The sequence below is a fragment of the Opisthorchis viverrini genome, assembly GCF_000715545.1.
Source record: "Opisthorchis viverrini unplaced genomic scaffold opera_v5_13, whole genome shotgun sequence".
In the NCBI taxonomy this organism is placed as follows: Eukaryota; Metazoa; Platyhelminthes; class Trematoda; order Opisthorchiida; family Opisthorchiidae; genus Opisthorchis; species Opisthorchis viverrini.
In genome coordinates this window covers 3358109-3378070 of record NW_008751669.1, presented here as the reverse complement: position 1 = coordinate 3378070, position 19962 = coordinate 3358109, and the positions used below count along the sequence as shown (strand labels likewise).

The 19962-nt window shown below is 43.8% G+C and overlaps 2 protein-coding genes across 2 annotated transcripts in view; one reads left to right on the top strand and one right to left on the bottom strand.

The window, feature by feature from the left end:
• The window catches only part of T265_01272 (hypothetical protein), a gene marked incomplete at both ends in the record, with an annotated part of 72457 nt that overhangs the window by 51436 nt on the left and 1059 nt on the right, over positions 1-19962 (top strand). The gene's annotated exons all lie outside the window — the stretch shown is intronic.
• On the bottom strand, positions 714-14393 carry T265_01273 (hypothetical protein; the record flags this gene model as incomplete). Its single annotated transcript, XM_009165258.1, has 8 exons — positions 714-1354; positions 2193-2384; positions 3521-3742; positions 8588-8761; positions 9156-9241; positions 10531-10834; positions 12601-13041; positions 13876-14393. 8 exons carry the CDS (start codon positions 14218-14220, stop codon positions 1013-1015), a joined length of 2106 nt encoding a protein of 701 aa, XP_009163522.1.

Below are 19962 nucleotides of genomic sequence, written 5' to 3'. Positions count from 1 at the left end.
GTCTACGCGGGTTGGTTAGTTACCGCCATTATGGGGATATAAGAAGGAATACCTGCACACTGAACATCCTCTGGATGGACATCTCGATAGTGATGCTCTCATTCATATACCTGCTCCGATTCCCACATGGTGCTTTCCTCGCCTTTTACCAGATTTCATCCTGTCAAAAACATGGAGATTGAGCTACCTAACTAGAATACGAGAAACCTGCTACCAGTGCATTAATTGAATGAATTACTTTCGGATTCCCGCAGAAACATAACCAATATGCATGATAGTGATTACTGACCTCCGGTTTTTCTAAATACTAGTGATAGAGATGGACATCTTTAGTGCTGTAGAACACTAGTGAACATCAGTAGGCTAGGTTTTATGTGGAGACTCGGTGATACGAACCCTGATACGAAGTCCCCATTAGTTAGCTGGAGAATTTCGCGCTCTTGACAGCCAAACAGAAACTCGGAGTTAACTATATCTTCTGTGTTGATTGTATATCAAAACTGTGTTAAAGACAGAAGTGCCAACCAGGTTAGCTCTACCTCTCCAACACTTAGGCTACAGGTTAGATAAATGTAGTGAGCTCGTTCCTGGATGCAGATATCAGCACATGATTGACCGTAATCGGGTCACTAGAGCAGCTGATCAGCTCTTAGCAAGTTCATTCACTGATATGGTGAATAAAATTTTATGGTGCTGTCTCCTACCTTTTGGCTGTCCATCCTCTATCTAACATACTGTTTGTTTAGTGTTTTTCCTTTCTTCTGTGTTCATAAAAAGCAACGTGTCGGCTACATTATACTATAAGTTATTTCCATTATCCATATGCACAGCAGTTCAACGAAGCTAATACAAATTGCTCTGTGATGTTAACTTCGGTTGGGTAAATTAGATACTGTTGAACCCGCAATTGCCTGCAAGCAAACACGTGCTTCAGCACCACATCAAAAGAAACTTCAGAAGTCACAGCAAATTGCTACTCAGGTTGGAATCAAACCTCGATGCTCTTGCCGTGTTATCCCTTGTAAGCCGCATTCAATGCCCGATCAAGAAGATTGGCATCATTTACTAGCACAGGCATTAACACATCCGGTCGATCCTCGGATGCAACTCTATCTCGATCCGGAGCGTACTCCAGTGCCAGACGAGCTAGCGGGTGCCCGGCCCAGGCTCTTCTTGCCATTCCATTTGTCACATCCCAAGACAACATTCGACACGCTTTCTTTATCGATTCATCTGTCCCATCTAGTACATGTCCGAATCCTCCATTCGTTACTTCACCCCAGCCAACTCCACCACCGTTGTGTAACGATACCCACGAGGCACCTCTAATCGCTCCTCCAATAACATTGTGAACCTGAAAACAAGAGACGGCATAAATGGGAGTATTCAATGAGTCAAAGAAATCCTGTGTTCTGATCTATCGCTTTGAGTGATTTCAACACTGTAGGAAAGTCGGGTTTAGTTACCTGGAAATAATGCTTGAAGGGGTTCTCTGAAGCCGCCGGTTTTTTTTTTATTATCTCCATTGTTATTAAAAGTCGAGAAATATTCTAGCAATCCCCTGTAACATGAAGCTGTTGATCATCCCGGTATACATTTTGGAAATGTCTGACTGAAAAATCACATGGAGTGGGGTTATGTTTTTCGGACCACTAGAAAAGCATTTCGACAAGTACATTCATTTGCACATCATTTTGGTTTTAACGGGAGACTCACCCGGAACCCAGCTTAATCTACCTTTTGTGATATTTCTGCCTGGAGACTGCGCCTACCTGTGATCCCCAAGAAGGGCTAAATCGATCACGGGCTCTCGAATAGTTTTTTCCAGCAACCTTACTGGTAGTGTATTACGTCCATACTAGAAAAACATGTTCTCCGTTAGGACTGAGGCGGCCAAGTAAATACACTATCGATTAACGTCCAGATAATCCCGGGATGCCTTTAGTCGGTTGGTGGCTTTGACAATCTGTACTCATGTGGTCCCTGAACTGAAGTTGTTAAAAGAAATTCCTATTCCCCATGGGCCAAATCGTTTTCTTTAATATGGTATTTTTAGTACTTGCTTTGGATTAAATCTTTGCGAGGTTTCTCCATTTTTTACTTATGAGGTGAAGGGTAAATCTACGTCCATTCGTTATCCAAAAGGTGTAATTACTCCACCTCAGTTGGTGTGACGTAATACGTGTACTTACAGACATATCCGCGCACACAGCTGAACCATCGTAGATATCTGCTGTTTCCCGATAGGGGCTATCCGTTCCACTCACGTCGTGGTGATCACGAGCTAGTACCACAGGTCCGTTGAGTTTTCCGCTTCTCACCGCTTCGTGAAAAGCCTTCGCAATCCGAATGCGTCCTGCTTCGTCTGAGTACAAGATTCGTGCCTTCAGAATCAAAACAACGTTGAAAACTGTTACACAGTCAATAATTACAAATGCTTGTGTAATTCAATCTGGAAAATACATGAGAAAAAGACCGGTGAGTACAATGAATTGCCATAACTTGGATTTTGTCCAGACCTCACCGCCGAGCTATCACACACGATGACGAAAATACACTTCTAGAGCCTTTTAGGAGCAGAAACATCTTTCTCAAATCAGAATACAAAGACTTCCTGGTGGTTTTAGTACTGTAGTATGGTCTAGTAATAAATGGGAACTCAATGGAAATTTCTTGTAGCTTGTCTTGACCAACGGCACCATTCGTTCGGTCTGTTAGTGACTGATTCGCGGTTCCTTAAAGTCTCAAGGTTCTCGTTACTCTTCTTTTGTGTCAAAATTGTGCCTTAGTAGCGTTCAACTAGGATTTGTGTATACGGAAAGCATATTACCGGTTCATACTCAGAGTAAAGCAGTGGAACGTGTTCACTGTATTTCTTCTGTATGATGAAGCGAATCGCAAATCATTGCAGTTCTGCTAGCGGAAGCTACTTGCCAGTACGCCAGACGCTTCTTTGACTGACCTGTACATAGCATTCACAGATCTACTTTGGCGGGACCACCTGTCAGAAGGTACCACGTTTAGATATTTCCAGCAAGTGTATTTTGGCGGCTAAGCCCTCGTTGGAGGAGCTCTGTTCTCATAAGTTAATCTTTGAGAGCCCCTGAAGAGAAATGTCAAAATGAGGCGAAAATTGCTTGCCCTCGTTAAATGAGTCCCAAACCATATGAGTTAGACGGATCGTGCGACGTTTTTTTCAACAAAACAGAACAATTAGGTATCGCTTGTTCTTTGCACCACATTTGCAAACAAGAACTGGGACGGAATGAATCTTTTTCTTCGTCGAAAAAAGCTTAGGTTGCTGACTAAGTCGCATCCTACATTTACGTCGTACCACAGAATGAAAGAGCTTAAATACCATGGGAAACTCAATTAGGCTGTAGAATTCGAGCAGGAAAGCTCTCCAATGCACTAACAATATAAAAGATTCTCCAAAAGTTAGTAAAATGTTACAGTATTTGATTTCCTGGTTAACGTTCAGTAAGGGTTAATCTGTTTTTTATTCGAAACATTGACTTACTTGTGACCCAACGACCAATTTGTGACCATCGGCCTTTCGGATCCAGTTTAAATTATCCAAGTATTGCTGCCTAATTGGCTGTGGCAAACCTTCTTGGGCCAGTAAGCATACCAGCTCGGCCTCAGCCAACTTGTCCGTTAACTTGAGATCCTCTGGAAGTCCAGACGTACAGACCCAGCGGAAGGGTCCAAATCCCATTGAGAAAATGTCACCCATGATATCCTGTGAAAGGGACAGTAATGGCTATTTTTCATATACTTTAAGTTGCGATTAACTCTGTTCACTCGGAACCACATTCGCTGGTTAGTAACTTGTAACGTTTTAAAGTCCGATGTTCCTTAGCCCGCCGGGATGATCCTCCTCGAAAATACTTTGTCGCTTTTCTTTCAAAACATAACAACCGTGGAGTACAGTAGGATTACCTGATATTGCACGTAGTTGCCTTCGACAAAGCCTCAGCTGATAGATATGTGAAATGAATGGTTAGGTATAGAAGCATATAGTGAAAAAGTTGATGAGTAAAAACAGTGATTAATTAATCGGGGTGGAGTCAACATTTTGACTTGAGATTTTCGGCGACGCAAGCTTAGTTGGTGTACTCAACTGTCTATCTTCTGTTGCCAATGAACTTCCCCCAACTACCTTGGGGCTATTTATCTGTACTCGATACATTAGACTGAACGCTTCGATTGAATTCAACCGATTTATTGTATCGATCGCGGGAATCGCTTCTTTCACGCCACGTGTTTTGCGTGTCTGGTTCCACTGCTTGAGAGTATGTGCTCAGCAAGTCTTTGAGATGGAAGTCCAGTCTTCAAACACACTTAGCTGACAGAAAATCTGGAAACAGTTGGTTATCATATAAGAATCTCGGACCGGCACCAAGAACTACTGAAGCGGGCATTAGTGTCCTGTCAGTCGTCTCAGGAACTTCTACATCTAAACGATAAACTGATGTAGGTAGGCTAACCGAATAGGACCAACTAAGGAAGAAGACAGTTGGATGGCACCTCTCCGAATTCATCTGCGACAGCGAAACATACGCATATGCCCATCGTTCGCGCAGAACGGGTATTTTCACGCGTGATTTTCTCTGAGCAGCGTGTAAAACCAGCTGAATTTTCTCTGCCTGGCGTGAACTCGAGGTTATAAGAACTAAACGATATAAGCCCACAGCGTATGCGGAGAGCGGCCCAGTGGTCCACACTACTCGGAAGGCCCACTCGGGACATAAACATAGTCGGTTAGTGTGAACAAACATTCGGTGTGCCATACAGAGTTGCTTCTAGTACCATTGTGGGCTTAACACCACAGAATGTCTATATTGTTGAGGTGGACCATATATTCAACTCCTAAAATGTTATAGTGTGCATGACACCCTGACCATTGCGCGTACCGGGACGTTGGACAGAGTTGAATGCCTTCAGTAGAACAAAGCTTGTTTTCTGTGATTGTTCCTCTTGGCTAGTACATCACAAATTTATATGGTAGCAGAAATCACGTGGAAAATGTTAAGATCGGGGTTAAATACACTTTAGAGAAATAGAAGTCAAAGGAAGGGGGGTTGGGTGAGGGGTAGGTCAATGGGTCACGGAGTCAAGTAAGTGACGTCAATGTCAGACAAACTTGTGGGACCAGATGTTTCGTGGGCCAGTTCAAGTTCAGAGGTCGCACAAGTTTCTTTTGGATGCAAAGTTGTGGATCCAGCAGTCGGATTCCTATCACCTCTGCGATTGATAGTAGTCTGGATCGTACCAGTCGTGATCCGCTCAGAGGTACTCGGTATATGATGGTGAAGGCTTGCTCTTTGTCTATGACATGACAGGTTTCGGCCAAGTATGATGCATCATACGTTGGTCGTACGACAAGGCATTTGTCGGACAGAATACGAGAACACAATCCCGTATCTCTGAGTGGTAGTGGAAAGAAACTAGGCTCAAGCGCGATTGCAGCACACTTGGCCGAAACCTGTCATGTCATAGACAAAGAGCAAGCCTTCACCATCATATACCGAGTACCTCTGAGCGGATCACGACTGGTACGATCCAGACTACTATCAATCGCAGAGGTGATAGGAATCCGACTGCTGGATCCACAACTTTGCATCCAAAAGAAACTTGTGCGACCTCTGAACTTGAACTGGCCCACGAAACATCTGGTCCCACAAGTTTGTCTGACATTGACGTCACTTACTTGACTCCGTGACCCATTGACCTACCCCTCACCCAACCCCCCTTCCTTTGACTTCTATTTCTCTAAAGTGTATTTAACCCCGATCTTAACATTTTCCACGTGATTTCTGCTACCATATAAATTTGTGATGTACTAGCCAAGAGGAACAGAAAACAAGCTTTGTTCGCTATCTTCTTCGTTCTCATGACTACAACGGGTATATTCAGCCGCCTTCAGTAGACTACTAACGACGGAGCTCATCTGATGCTGCGGTTGAAGCAATGTACGTGAGCTAGACGGTTCCGGTGAATTTTTCCTGTTCCGATAGGAGGCAACTCACACTGGAAATAACCAGGTTATCTACTTTCTCGAAGGCGATTGTTCACTCGTTTATCACACTAGTCTGAGTTATTCCGCCTTGCTCAATCTCTTGGGTTTGTTCCAAAAGAGAGATTCCAGGCACTGGCCCGTTTCAAACTTGGGTAATACGCAGCTAATTCACAGTGCTGCCTCCTTGACGACTACCTCGTAGAATGGATGCGCCCTTCTAAACGGTACCTAGTATGAGCTTTGTCAGTTAGTTGAGCTTCTGGTCGAACGCCTAAGGTTTCCGAGGGATCCGAAAGCTGTCACTCCTACGGAATTTTGAGCCACCTCGTTGCATATCAAATCTCCCTGTTTGGTCTTGAAGGCGCGTGGTTACGCGTCGTTTGTTTCTGTGAAAAGTACTGAAACTCGATTGAAGTGGGTGCTAATTGCTAGCTTCTTGTTTGTACGAGTACATGTTTAACCAAGCTAAATTATTGCACAATAACTACAACCCAAACAGCTAGTATGTTGGATAAGACTTCCAAATGGTGTGTTTCGGCGACCAGGGGCTGGAACACCATCTCCAAACACCTGCTTGTAAACAGGCACTAACCAAAAGCACCATTGACTTACCACGATCACAGCCCATCATGAAAGCCATCATATATCCTGATTATTGTAATGTTTCGGGATTGCTGAAGGTACAGATGACCAGCGAGAGTTGTACAGGTTCGTTTTTATGACCGCAAGCGTGAGTTTCATTTAATTATTTTAAAATGTATTAGTCATGGTTCTCTTAATTGAATTTCCTTTCGAGCGCAGCTGTACAGGAAATAACTGTCATGATGTCCACATCGTGTATGATGTAGAAAAGGTGTCTGATATTTGTATGAAAGTAAGATAGGCAGACTGGAAACCAAAACCAGGACTTGTGTTGGTGAGCCATGTTTGTGCGGCGGCAATTTTTCAGATCAGGAACGAACGCTACTCTATACCTACAGTTGGATGAAGCGCAGGTATTTTCACAAGCAAATTACTTGATTGTGAAACGGTTTTCTGGGAATAAGATTTGCGACGACCAGGATCTTTGACGAAAACTTGGTGTCAAAAAAGGTGACGTAGCTGAAAAATTCCAATTTTAGTCCCAAACAGTCGCTGATCCCACAAGAGTGTGAAAACTCTCACAACTTAGGATTCTTACCATTGAGTTGGATTTCAAGATTGGCGAAACAAAACCAGATAATAAGTCTCCAGGTAAGTACATAAAACCTGCCAGAATGCAAATTTGACCAAACGGTCGCTCGTCTGATCCATCTACCGCGGATGCTGCCTTACGCCGCTTGTATTTTATTCACTTGGGTTCTTGTTTCCGCTTATGTGCACACCCAGTCGTTTCACACCAATGTGAACTACATTGAATTACCTTTGATGTGTGGTGGACCAAAATTCAATCAGGTTTCAAAAGGTAATCCACGGAAAACAGCCGGACATTTGTCTTTATGAAAAAAATCGTTTCCGTAATAAACTTTGAATGGTTTTATGTGTCCGATATGTGTATAAATGGAGTAGATTGTGCATGTTTATTCACTTATTTGCTTGAAATGTATGCTAGTTTAGAGGAACAAAAAACTTCTTCGCAGCGACCACCGGCGAGACTAATCAGGACAGCTTCTCCAGAGTGACGAGCGCGACTGGAGTTTATTTACCGAACATTCACTCATAAATTTATTTGAATTCCAATACAACTTCAACGTTTATTCTCTAACATTTTAGAAGGGACAGTGTGAGTGGCAACGTTGCCACCGACTTGAATAACCCTAATTACGAGAAAAAGGGCGTTTATTCTGAAATTACCATAGCAGAAATCCACAGAGACTCACCCTATCGGGCCGCCACAGAAAGGCACATTCTTTCGAGAACCACACTGACAAAGTTATTTTACTGTATAGTTTGGTTCAGTTTTCATCCGAACAGTTTTACCATCGAAATGATAGGTTGATTCTTGACTGGAAAGTTTTGGATGTGCCTGGGCAATAGAACCAATTATTTTGCCACTCCGCTGGATCCTAACACGACACAATGATTTATGTACCTTGGTAAGCCCTCAAAATGCCCTAAACGGTGTTCAGTGAATAAAGGCTGGAATAACACTTTCTTTACTTTCCATCGTGTCACGTTTTGGAACTTTTGCGGTGACTTACTTCTGGTCAGATCCTATCGATCTAGGAAGTTCACGCCATTCACTGCTTCCTTGCATGCCGGCTCCTTAGTCAAATGTTCTAGATCAGGATACTTATAGACATTCTCTCTAGTTTAGTGATAATGATGATGATACAGGTCGTTGTGATGGGGATGGGGATGCATACTCTCATATTAACCGAAGTAGCAATTGTTTGTTCGTAAGGTAGACCTGGTGCACTATGCCGGTAGCAGAAATCAAACAGGCGTTCTCCCAGAATGTATCGTTTTATTGCACTGCAAGCCTCCGTGGTCTGCGCCGTCGAAACCCAGAGTCAACCTGATTTTGACTGATAGAACATGTTATTACGGATTTGAAACAATTGGAAACTCATTAGTCCATCTCACCTGAAAATAGGACGGGTATCGAAATTCTTTTCTAATGCGCTTTCTATTGGCCTCAGCCAGTTGTTCTTCCGTCGGCTCCAGGTCGGCCCCCGCCAATTTGGATTGTAGTAGAAATGCATTACCATAGTCGAAAAAGTACACACCGGCTTCCGCCATTTGGTTAATTGCGTTCACCTAAAAACGATAATGATGCGTAGTGAGTTATTCTTTTGAGTTGTAGGGTGTTATATTTCATTTGTGCAACGGAGTTATAGGAAAATAGAACCTTAATTATTTGATATGAGTGATTTTTGGGGCAACTGGCATAGCCCCAGTCTTTAACTGTGGGTCTTCGAGTAGTGAATAATAAGAAGGTCCGTCATTAGACAAGCAGTACCACTTCCATATTGGGCCTAGGAACAGAGTATTTAGGTGGGAAATTCACGGCCGTATGGCATGTGCCTGAAGGACCCCGTGACCCTGACTTCATGATACCGACCTCAAAGGTTCAAACTATACGGAGAAGTAAATATTTTCTCAGACGGAGGCCTCATGCGTCAGAAAACATTCCGCTAGCCAATCAACTTACCTGCTTTCTCAGACTGAACTTTACGGCCTTTTGAAATGCTTCGTTGTCTCTGGACATCAGTTCTCTTGACTCTTCATAAGTATATCCTGAAATCGGTAAAACACCATTGATCCATCAACCTACTTTTCTGGCTCACGAAACACTTGAGTCATGCATTCTCGTCATCGTTTTTCTGTTTAACAAAATACATCATTCTTGTCTGAAGTAGCTTTCGACATCACTTAACTTGATATCGAAACAGACTTGCAAGAAATATTTGAACCCCTGTGAAGTGAAAGATATTCTTGATCATTGTGATACAAGAACATTGTGCCGGTTGGATGCCAGCAAAACGTCGACTGTTTAAACGAATAAAGGGGAGTTTCAGTGTACGATGCACTAGTTTTAGCCTCATTCAAATGACGAAAACTCGACCCATAAATTTGGCCTGCACTTAGATACTTTACTGTCGAAACTGAGGTTTTTGATAAGTCGGTCGTTTGAAAAACCATGGGTGGATCGCGTTACCAGTGAAGTCACACGCTTGGCGTGCGTTTCGTTGTTAGCTCCCGGATGATTAAAGTACCCGCCGAATACGTCACAGCTAGTTAAAACCCACCCAACCTTGCGTGGAATTTCAATAAATGTGCATCAGCCACAATGCAGTAAACGTGTTCGACCAATTTTCGTTGGATTGAGAAGTTTAACCCGTTGACACATTAATGTTTTGGATTGACGCGGCAACTAATTTGACGGATATTCTCATGACTACTATTACAGCGACTCGATGAGTACGTACATAGCAGTTGAGGTTCTCAATCTGGAGTTTAAAATTTGCCTTACAAAGAAAAGGTTTAGTCCGTGTGACAAATCGAGGAACGCATAAATGCAACTATCAGTAGTGAGCGGATTTTGACATATCAACCACAGAGTCACTCAGGAAAATTGTGACAATGCCCTCCATTGTATCAATGCCAATAAGTGGAACTTGTGCAGCTACTATGGGAAAGTGTGGTTATTCCTGAAACAACAAATCACCTCACGTAGGACGTGTGCGATTTATTTTTCCGTTGGTAGGTTTGATTGAACAAAATGAATGTTGAAACTCCTTACTGTTTAGACAAATGTGTTGCTATTAATTTTACATGTGGCTGCTACTCACATAGAAAAAACGGGAACACAGAACTTGTTGACGCACCAATTTTGTGCTCCTACATTACCTAAGCTAGTACAGCAGTTTCATTCAATTTTATATGAGTTACAGTCATTCGGTTTATTTATAAAGGAATCTTCATCACTTCTGGTTTTAATTACGGCCAGCACATTGTTACTAAACTGACCCCCACGGGTGCGTCGATCTGCTGTCGTGGTAATGGTTTAACTTTGTTCGACTTACCACAAGGATAATAGCCTCCGTGGAATGGGTTGTGGCATGATGTTTGGTCCGATGCTACATCCACAAGTAGTTCACCCGTGCGCTGGTACTCCTTTAACAGTCGCTCCCAGACATCCACAATATTACCCAGGTAACCGATGCTGATAGCCATCTTCGCTTCACGGCATTCTCTTATCCGTTTTACCAACTTATCCAAATCGGTAACCTTTTCGGTGAGCCATCCTTGCGCAAAACGTTTGTTCAGTGCTTCCTCGCTAATCTCGGCAATCACGCCGACGCATCCGACGATCACAGCGGCTTTTGCCTATCATTTCGTCAACAAAAAAGACTTGTTAATTACTTTCATGTCCTTGGTATGTTGGTGATAGTAACTGATAGCTCTCCTGTAGGTAACTCCTGCAATTTGATACAACCAATTGGAAAGCAGCTGTAAACAACCTCAATTAAGACTTATTCGATGTTAACATCGGTGCTAGAAATTGAAACCGAGACAATTATGTGGCTGAATACCTGTTGTATTGTCGGGACTGGCCAGCTAGAACTGGTATCAGTTAGGACCAACATAGAAATCTATGATTTATTCATTTATTTACTATGATACCTGGTGAACGTTTGTTCAACAGCTGATTTGCTAATCTCAATCAGATGTGGTTAAGATAGTCATGTCTGGCTGTACTCGGATCAGCCTAAGTGAACACACTCGTCTATGCCAAATTAGTTGTTCGTAGTAGCTGGAGATGTGCTCAGCTGCCCAACGAAAATGACTGTCGCTTTACAACGACAACTTATGGTGAACCTTCTCGAAATTTTCTCACTCCGAAAACATGGGTTCGCTGACCAAACCAGTTATGGGTAAACGGCTTTAAACTGGACTCCCAGAACTACGCCCCGTAAGTTTATAGTACCGCGTCGGACCGTACGTCGCGGAAGCAGCTTTGGATAGATGGAAGTAGTTGACAAGGAACACCAAGTAAGTGAGTGTACTGCAACATCCTGATAATGCAGTTAATTTGCATTATTACATTATTGCATTATTGCACTTATTTACAAACGGATCGGCGCTGTCAAACGTTAAGGTTAGGATTCAATTTGCTGCCGTTTTAAAATAGTTCAAGCCGTCCGACGAAATTAATTACCTCCTATGACAGGCCTGTTTAGTAATTCTTATCCCAGTTTAGAGCCTCTCGACAAACGGTTGAAAGTGCAAATTCGTCTCACACCTATTCGTTTGGGATAACGTCTCAAGGAAGAGTGAATCCAAATAAGATTAACCCAGGAAAGTTATTCGGAGACTGTTTGAATAAAAGACGGAAATACTTGTTGGCAGCTTGCGAAAAACTCTACGGCACCTTTTATACCTGCTGACTGTTGTGTGAAGGCCATTCTGCATTGAGTCTACTTCGAAAATATGCGATTGATAACTTTATTACGGTGCCAACTGCTACATGCATCAGAATACAAACATGGCGGTTGTCGGAACTGTCCTGGGTTGTCAACACTGAAGATGCATCTTTTGAGTGATTTTTGTGTTACTCCAGAGAAGGGCCAAATAAATTTCGGTACAACGTAGTATGGTGGATTGAAGCTGCAGTGTTGCTACGATATCATGTAAAAAAACACGTGCAATTTTTAACGCACTTGGCTTACTTGGATTTGTGACGCTTAGAAGCATTACCTGCTTTTCTGAATTCGCTAACAAGCTTATGACTAAAAGGTCACTTGAACACGTTGTGATCGAGGTCTATTTCATACGGCTCAGCGATGCCTCTGAATTATCTGCTAAGCCAGGTGATCCCTACTCAGTTATTACGTCCACCGTCGTTAGTTTACGAGGCAAATTCAAGCCTGATAAAGTTAATAGAAATCACAGTATCGAAGTCACCTCCCATTACACCTCACATTGTGGCCGGTCAAATGCTACCAGTGTTTGAAAATTCAGTTGTGTACACATAACGTGACTACCTCGTTATTGCGTGTTGGTTTTGAGTACTGTAGTAGAGTTATACGTGCTAGGCGGGTTTTTGGCAAACAGCAACATTGAATCATTTATTGCTTAACCTAAGGTCTTACCTGCGCACCGCTCATTCCACCGAGTCCGGAACTGAGGAAAACTCGTCCTTTGAATGATCCTGTATCATTCCCGTCAATTCCATAGCGTTTTCGAAATGCACTCATAATTGTCAGTGTGGTTCCATGAACAATACCCTGCGGTCCAATGTAGCAAAAGGATCCGGCTGTCATTTGACCATATTGGGTGACACCCAGCGCAAAAAGCTTTTGGTAACCTTGTTCCAGTCCAGGTCTTGGGACAAGCATCCCATTGGTAACAACCAAGCGGGGAGCCCATTTATGACTTGGGAATGTGCCAAGTGGATGTCCAGAATACAGAACCAACGTTTGTTTTCGACTGAGCTTGCTAAGTGCTTTCATAACCAACCAAAACTGTCCCCAGTTGGAGAAGACTTGACCGTTTCCACCATATGTGACCAGCTCATCCGGAAACTGTGCAACCTAAAATTTTCGCACAGGTGCAAAAAACGTTGTAGGGCCTGACCAGTTGACTGACTACTTCACAATATTGTAGGCTGGCCTAAATATTGAGACCGTAGGAATAATCCTGACATGCTGTTTAATGTTTTGGTTTTGTGGTAGGCGTAGTTTAAACATCTAACAGAAAAGAGCATCAGATGTAGAGCTTATTGGATAAGTCTCCCTGTTTAGGCCACACGAGCAGTGCGGCGCATTTAGTGACTGAATGCTGTACATTACTGAGACTCGCCAGGAACCATACAGTTTGGCAATGTCGTACTGGCTGCCATACCACTCTCGTCGTATTTCGATCAATTCCATTCACGCGTGATTTGATGTATGAAGCATTTCATATTTTGAGTGGCAAACTCAATAATTTGGGTCCTTGAATTTCACTTCATATCTGAGCTATCTTAAAATTTCCATCATGTAGACGAGCTCACTTTTTAGGTCGGTTATCATGTCACCAACAGATTAAATCAAGGGACTGAAGCAAATTTAAGGCTATGCCGTGCCTTTTTACGCCTCCTCCGTCTCTATTGGACCCAACTATAAGAGAACTGCCTCCATCTTTCCAAATAACTTGTATCTTCTTCGAGATGACTAAAGTTATTGATTTTTTAAAGTCTGTTACTCTTTTGGTTGCTATTTATATGGAAACTAATAAAGTAACAGTGAACGGTTCCCCTATTAGCTGTGACAAATCGTTTCGGATGTGCTCAAATTAAAGCTGAGAATTACCTTTCACAATAAGCCGGAAAAAGCAAATAACGGGGGAATCCGAAAACCGCTGTGTCACACGATTAAAGCACCAACCTGTCTGTCAAGATTGTTGCATATCATCAACATAATTGCCGCTGCTTCGACGCATGTGGCCGGATAGAGACTGACTGGCTGAGCCTTAAGCAAGATAGGGTCTGGACGAAATCGATACATATAGATATGTCCGTGAGTGGCCAGTTCCGCTGCAAATTCCGTGGCCAGCTCCTCGTGAAATTTGGCGGGAATGTAGCGTAGAGCATTGGCCACTGCCATTCTCTTTTCCATCTGGGTCAACTGCGGTTTCAATGCCGGTGCATGCGCGATGTTCGGATCGCGTGGCCTCCATGCTGGAAGCGGATTCAGTGGAATTCCATGGGCAAGAACACTCAAGTCAGCCATACTTGCGCATGCAATCACAGCGTGTATGGTACAGTCTTTCCGTTGTATATATACACATCATTTTTTCACAGGTAGATTCCGTTCTCTGTGTTTATGGTCAGATTAAGACGGTTTGACACGCATTTGTTATGGTGTTACTTGAATCGACCGGTTGCTCCGTAGTTAGCCGTTAGATAGCAGTCACGTGTTACGTAACAAAGCGGATCGTACGATCAGACACGGCTTACTGAGGTGAGCGGTTCCATGTACATGGGTAACGGTTTTAATCGCACGATAATCGGATTTAGGCGTGGCATAACTTTAGTTTCGGTAACCGCAAAATTTGAAGTCCACGAAGTTGCAGTATTCAGTGGTGCCCTAATAACTAACCCGATGTGAGAAACCATGTGATAGCTAGTAGATTCGCTTACCCATATTTATGTTTTGACTAATTTTTTGGACCATTTTGAATTAGACGTAATATATGAACTTCTATTGGAGCCCCAGTTTGTCTACATTCCTATTAGTATCCCTATAGGCAAGAAGGTAAAATTCGGTACGCTGGGTTTACTGATGGCTACGCGCAAAAGGTGAGACGGACCAAGGTTACATCGTCATCATCATCATCAGCTATAAAAACCCCGCAATTACTGTACAGCGTTTCTAGCTGCCAACGTTTTGTTCACCAACGATTTGGGAAGATGGGGTAGAAAGCTTCGCATTGGAGACGGTAACCGGTATAACTGATGGGTAAAAACAAGTATGTCAGAGGACGTTTCATTGAAGAGACTGAAGGGGAAGGTATGGATTAAAGGTAACAAACTTGGGTGCACGAGCGTCATGAGGGCTTGACTAGATCATGTCTAACAGTGTCTTTAACCATTGGTGTCTCGTCTTGGGGTTTTCATCTGGGGAGACGGCAATGACCAGCGCAGACGAGTTTGCTAATAAAGGCCTTCATACTTCGGTGACAAGTCAGTGTTTAACCTCCACTGGCTCGTTTCTACCTTTCGAGTATTTGTGCGAAAAGGGCTGTTCGAGAAGGTCTATCATTCAGAGCACGAACGAGGGGCGCAACCTTTGGAGTGTGATCAGTTCATCTATCGCGAACGATTTACTTCTTCGGAAAACCATTCAACTTACTTCAGCATTATTGATCTGGTGTCCCAATCAGATTAGGCAATGCTCCTATGACAGTGATGGTCAATCACTGAGACCATTTTTTATGTTATTAGTGCGCATCGGTCAGGTTTCTGACCTGTATAGTAGTATAGAGCACACCGCAGTATTGTTAAGTCGACCATTGACTGATACGCTGATATCGCTCCCACACAGGTTCTCGAAAGCTGATCTGGCCTTCCGAACCCGGATGGAAATATCATGTTTGACTAGACAACCGGGTTTGCTCAAGTAGGCAAATTTGTGTACTAACTCAATTGTCTTACCTCCAAGCTTAAAGTTAAAACCCACCATGTCTTGCATGTCAACGCTCGATGTAATGAACTCAAATGGGAGCTTCCCGTAGACTTTCACGTGTCCGCGAGTGTGCGTACAGCGCCTTGATGATGTCCAAGAATTTATGGAGAGCACCTTTTCTCCAAAGACACTGCCACAGAATCCTAGGTGGCTTTCAAGTCAAGGCGACTACCATTGTTGGGTGCTGGAAGCAGTGTCGCCGCTCAAGAATCTGTTAGGTGTATGATCGACGTATCCACTTCCAGGACAGAATCCAGCTTCGTCTCTTCCTGTGTTAAGTCAACCTGCAAAAGATGAGACGAGAGAGACCTTAGATGCCACAGCTACCAAGCCGATGCTACAGTGGCTTTCAAACAGGGTCCTCGTACCCTTTTGATGATGGGATATGCCCTATTTTGCGGGAACGTTTCCCTCACTCCGTATTTCGCCAGTGAGTTTCCTTAGATACGTCAACAGAGATCCGCCGTCTTTTGTGAAGAGGACTGGATATAGACCGTTCGATCCTGATGCCTTCTCGGATATTTCGTACTTTGCTTCTTCTCTCAACGGGCGACTAGGGTTTACATTCCATTTGCTTCAATGAGCTACTCAGAGACTGTTGCAAGAGGCCAGCTAAACTGTTCTTCGAAGTACTTGGCCTAATCAACGTTCCAGTCGACGTTTTCGCGGTTGAACTGCCCATCTTTTTTGGTTATCATTTCAACGTCCGTTGCTTTCCTGTGGCTAGTCGATCGTATCAACTGATATAGAACACGTCCGTTTCCGGTAGCAAGAGCCTTCTTCATCTCCTGGGCTTTCAATGTCCACCAAACCTCTCAGTCTTTCCTTAGGCTCTTTACTATTTAGAACTTGAGGTATGAATGGTATGAATTTCTTGACATCCGTCACTGCTAGAGTTCTCTGCGATATCCGGTTGCCAACGGACCGTATCGGAGGAGTAGACAGACAGAACTGAACGCCGCTAGCATGGTTCCTTCCACATTTTGCCATACTTCATCTATGCTGACTACCATCGCATGGGTTACTGTAGAATGGGGTGAGCTACCTCAGAGCGATTCTACTGGGCTATAGTAGTTCTCGGAAGATGTGAAATGGCATTCTGAGGGTCTGAAGGGAGGCGAAATTTCAGGCTTTCTGGCTTTATGGCGTGGTCGGAATCAAATTGTATGCCCCAGAAGGAATGGCTCTCCCCCGGTGGCTGATGGTCACGCGATCCAGCTGGATCCAGTGTTGATTTGCAATTGGTGACCGCCAGGTTACGCGATTCGGACGTTTACGCTGAACGTTCGGGCTGGTCAGAAACGGTTCATGATCAGCACACAACCGTTGCCTATACGATTAACATCGACTTCGAATCGACCACCCAGGTGTGATTCCAAGGAGCTCAGAGGCCGGCTTCGGCATTCGTATCGCCCACTAGGATCACTATGCCAGTGCTTCTTCCTTAACAAGTGAGCCCGAATAACTCTCGGTAGAAATGATTCTTCTCATCGTCGTTGGGCATAGGCCGATACTACAACCAAGCCTCGTTTTACGTCAAGAGGCATTAGGGTTGATTGAGCTGGATAACTAGACGGCACAAAGACGACTGTTCATTGGGATCCACTCCAGCAGAGTGCCTTCAATCCTGTGGCTGAGTGCAACTCTTACGCCATGTATTCCATTAGTCATCGCTTCCGGATCACTGGACAAACGGATGGGGAAATGTGAAACAGCTGAGTTCGTCCTTGTCATTGTGAGATGCATAACCACGCTTGGGTCCTGTATGCGTGTTTCGGAGACACAGTGTACATCAATTTTAATGGAATATAAAGGATCGGCTAGCGTTACGTGTTTATTAGTGTGACATAGAGTATGGGCGTTAAAAATTCCTATGTTGAAATGATCTTTTGGGTTATTCGGCAACTGGGTTCATAAGACACATCGGTTAGATAACCGACAGATAAATGACCAAGCAACGTTTGCTTGTGTGGTGCGGGAAATAACAGCGGACAAAGAGTTGTATGTACAAACAGTAACTCCCATTTACCCATGCCAAGGAACGGGGTTTGGTTCAGCTAACCTATTTCTAGCCTTTGACTCGAAATTCTGACTGCGGGCAGTAGGGTTTTCTTTGGAGATCCTGCTCAGAGATGAAAGTATGACTTTCAGAGCTACTAGGATGTTGGCCAACTCGGAAGCTCATGAATTAGGGCGTTACTATCTCACTTCTGATGCGGCTGCGGACAGAAGTTGCTCTTTGAGTAGCGTCAGTTGGTTTTAAAACTATTTCGACCGTACTGCGTAAAACGCTGGCCGTCACGATCAGCCGTTGGGCGATCGGAATGTGGGTTCTAGGGCTAACCGTCCTTTTTGAAGGAAGGCAGTACCACTAATTCCATGACTACGAACATGCTGGTCTTCTGGAGGAATACCTTGCCTTCATGCCTCTATCGCAGAGGACAGTATGACTTTAGCCCCAGACCGCTTCATAGCCCGATCACTCTTGGTACGGTGTCTCTCTGCTTCCGATCTAAATGCGTCCCTTTGGCCTTACTAGCATCGTTGTATTTTGTGGAGCGAATTTCTAGCCAATGTAAGATTATTGTAATACTCAATCCAACCACCGCATATGTGTTGCTAACGTTTCTCTGGATGGGTGAAGGGCGCTTTTCAGCTACGCGCTGTTAATTAGGTTCAGCATCATATGGTGTCCATGCCCGAGATACGGGATTCTTCGCAGGTGGCAAGACTTCTAAATATTATCATACAGTCTTAACTTGATTACTACCTGGATGGACTACCATTTGGTCGAATATTTGCACTCACGGAATATTCGACTATGTATCTGTTCACACACGAAATGACTACATACCGAAAAACCTCAGTTCTATGCCCAGCCAGCATATGTCGAGCGCAGTGGTTTCACTCTTTCGTCTACCTAATTAGCCTCACCGTGTCATGCAGCGGCACTAGTGGAAGCAGTGTGTTGAATTTGTAACACACGAACCAACGCGTGCACGTACAAACTTACGTCATATCAACCTACCATCACTGCCATGAAAGATTGCCCCTTGCCGACCAGCCTTCACGTTGCTTCACTCCAGAAAAGTTTCTCTACTTGTTCCATTTCCGCATGCACTAGATATGCTCATATGTTACGACTGTTTGCCATATCCAGGTGTGGTGACATTCTTTGGTCCCTGATGCATTTGAAATTTTCATTCACTTGAGGATTAGCTGAAATGCGGAGCGAACAATGAAGAATATGCATCATGGCTGACCTTAATGCTCCCATCTGAGAAACAGTCCGATAACCCTTTTACGCTGAAACATTTGGACCCTGTCATTCGCTTTATGAAGATCGATTAGTTGGCAAGGGGGATGGGAATCCATGGTTCAGTTCATCACTTTGCTATAGCCTCCGAATGTGGATGTGAACTATCAGAAAGATGAGCTTAACTTCCAAATTTGCATATACATCAAGCACCACTGTGTACTTCGGTGAGACATCCCTCAGCTAGTTGTGGTCTATGGTTTTCACTTACTTTCAACCCTGAGAATTTGTGTTTATATGATCAGGTGCCGTCACACAATCATATCCTCGCTCAAATCCGTAACCATTTGTCCTGTTGTGAATTCGGCTTACAATACTATTTGATTATGAATCACAAGGTCCAGTTACAGCATTTTTAACGGTTCCTTCGAAAGTGCCAAATGTCCTCCTCTGTTCCTTCTCGGTTAGAAAACCGCTCGTGCCTGGTAAAAGGAACGTTTTCTCATGAACTTTTTGACATCTGAAAAGCAACAAGGTTCTGAACTTTCAGCTGTTCTTCAATAATGAACCGCAGAAGGCACAACCCGTTTGTTTCTTCCTGAGGCTTCGGTCAAAATGATCACATCTAACAAGGTACATATCACCGAACTGCATAGATTCTCAGAAGAGCCGACTCCAGTTTGTTTGATGTCGTGACAAGCACTTTGAATATGTATATTTTGGTGGTGAAGCAAACTGGCGTGTTGTAGTTTTGAGTCCTCTGGGTCGCAGATTAGGAATGGCATCGTGGTACATGGATGCCATTGAGCACATGGTTAGTTCATGGCCGTCAGTGTTGCCAACCGCGGATGTACATAGTTCCGAGATCTCCGACTAGGGAACCGACAGTCAACAATGTGACAGGTTTGTTGATTAGTGCTCTACTTTTTTGCGGACGTTGGATTTACAAACCTAATGTCCTTAGCCCAGCGGTGCACGGAGTGAAACAGTGTACTTGACGGCTCCAATTCTCCGGTGTATGTTCGGAACGT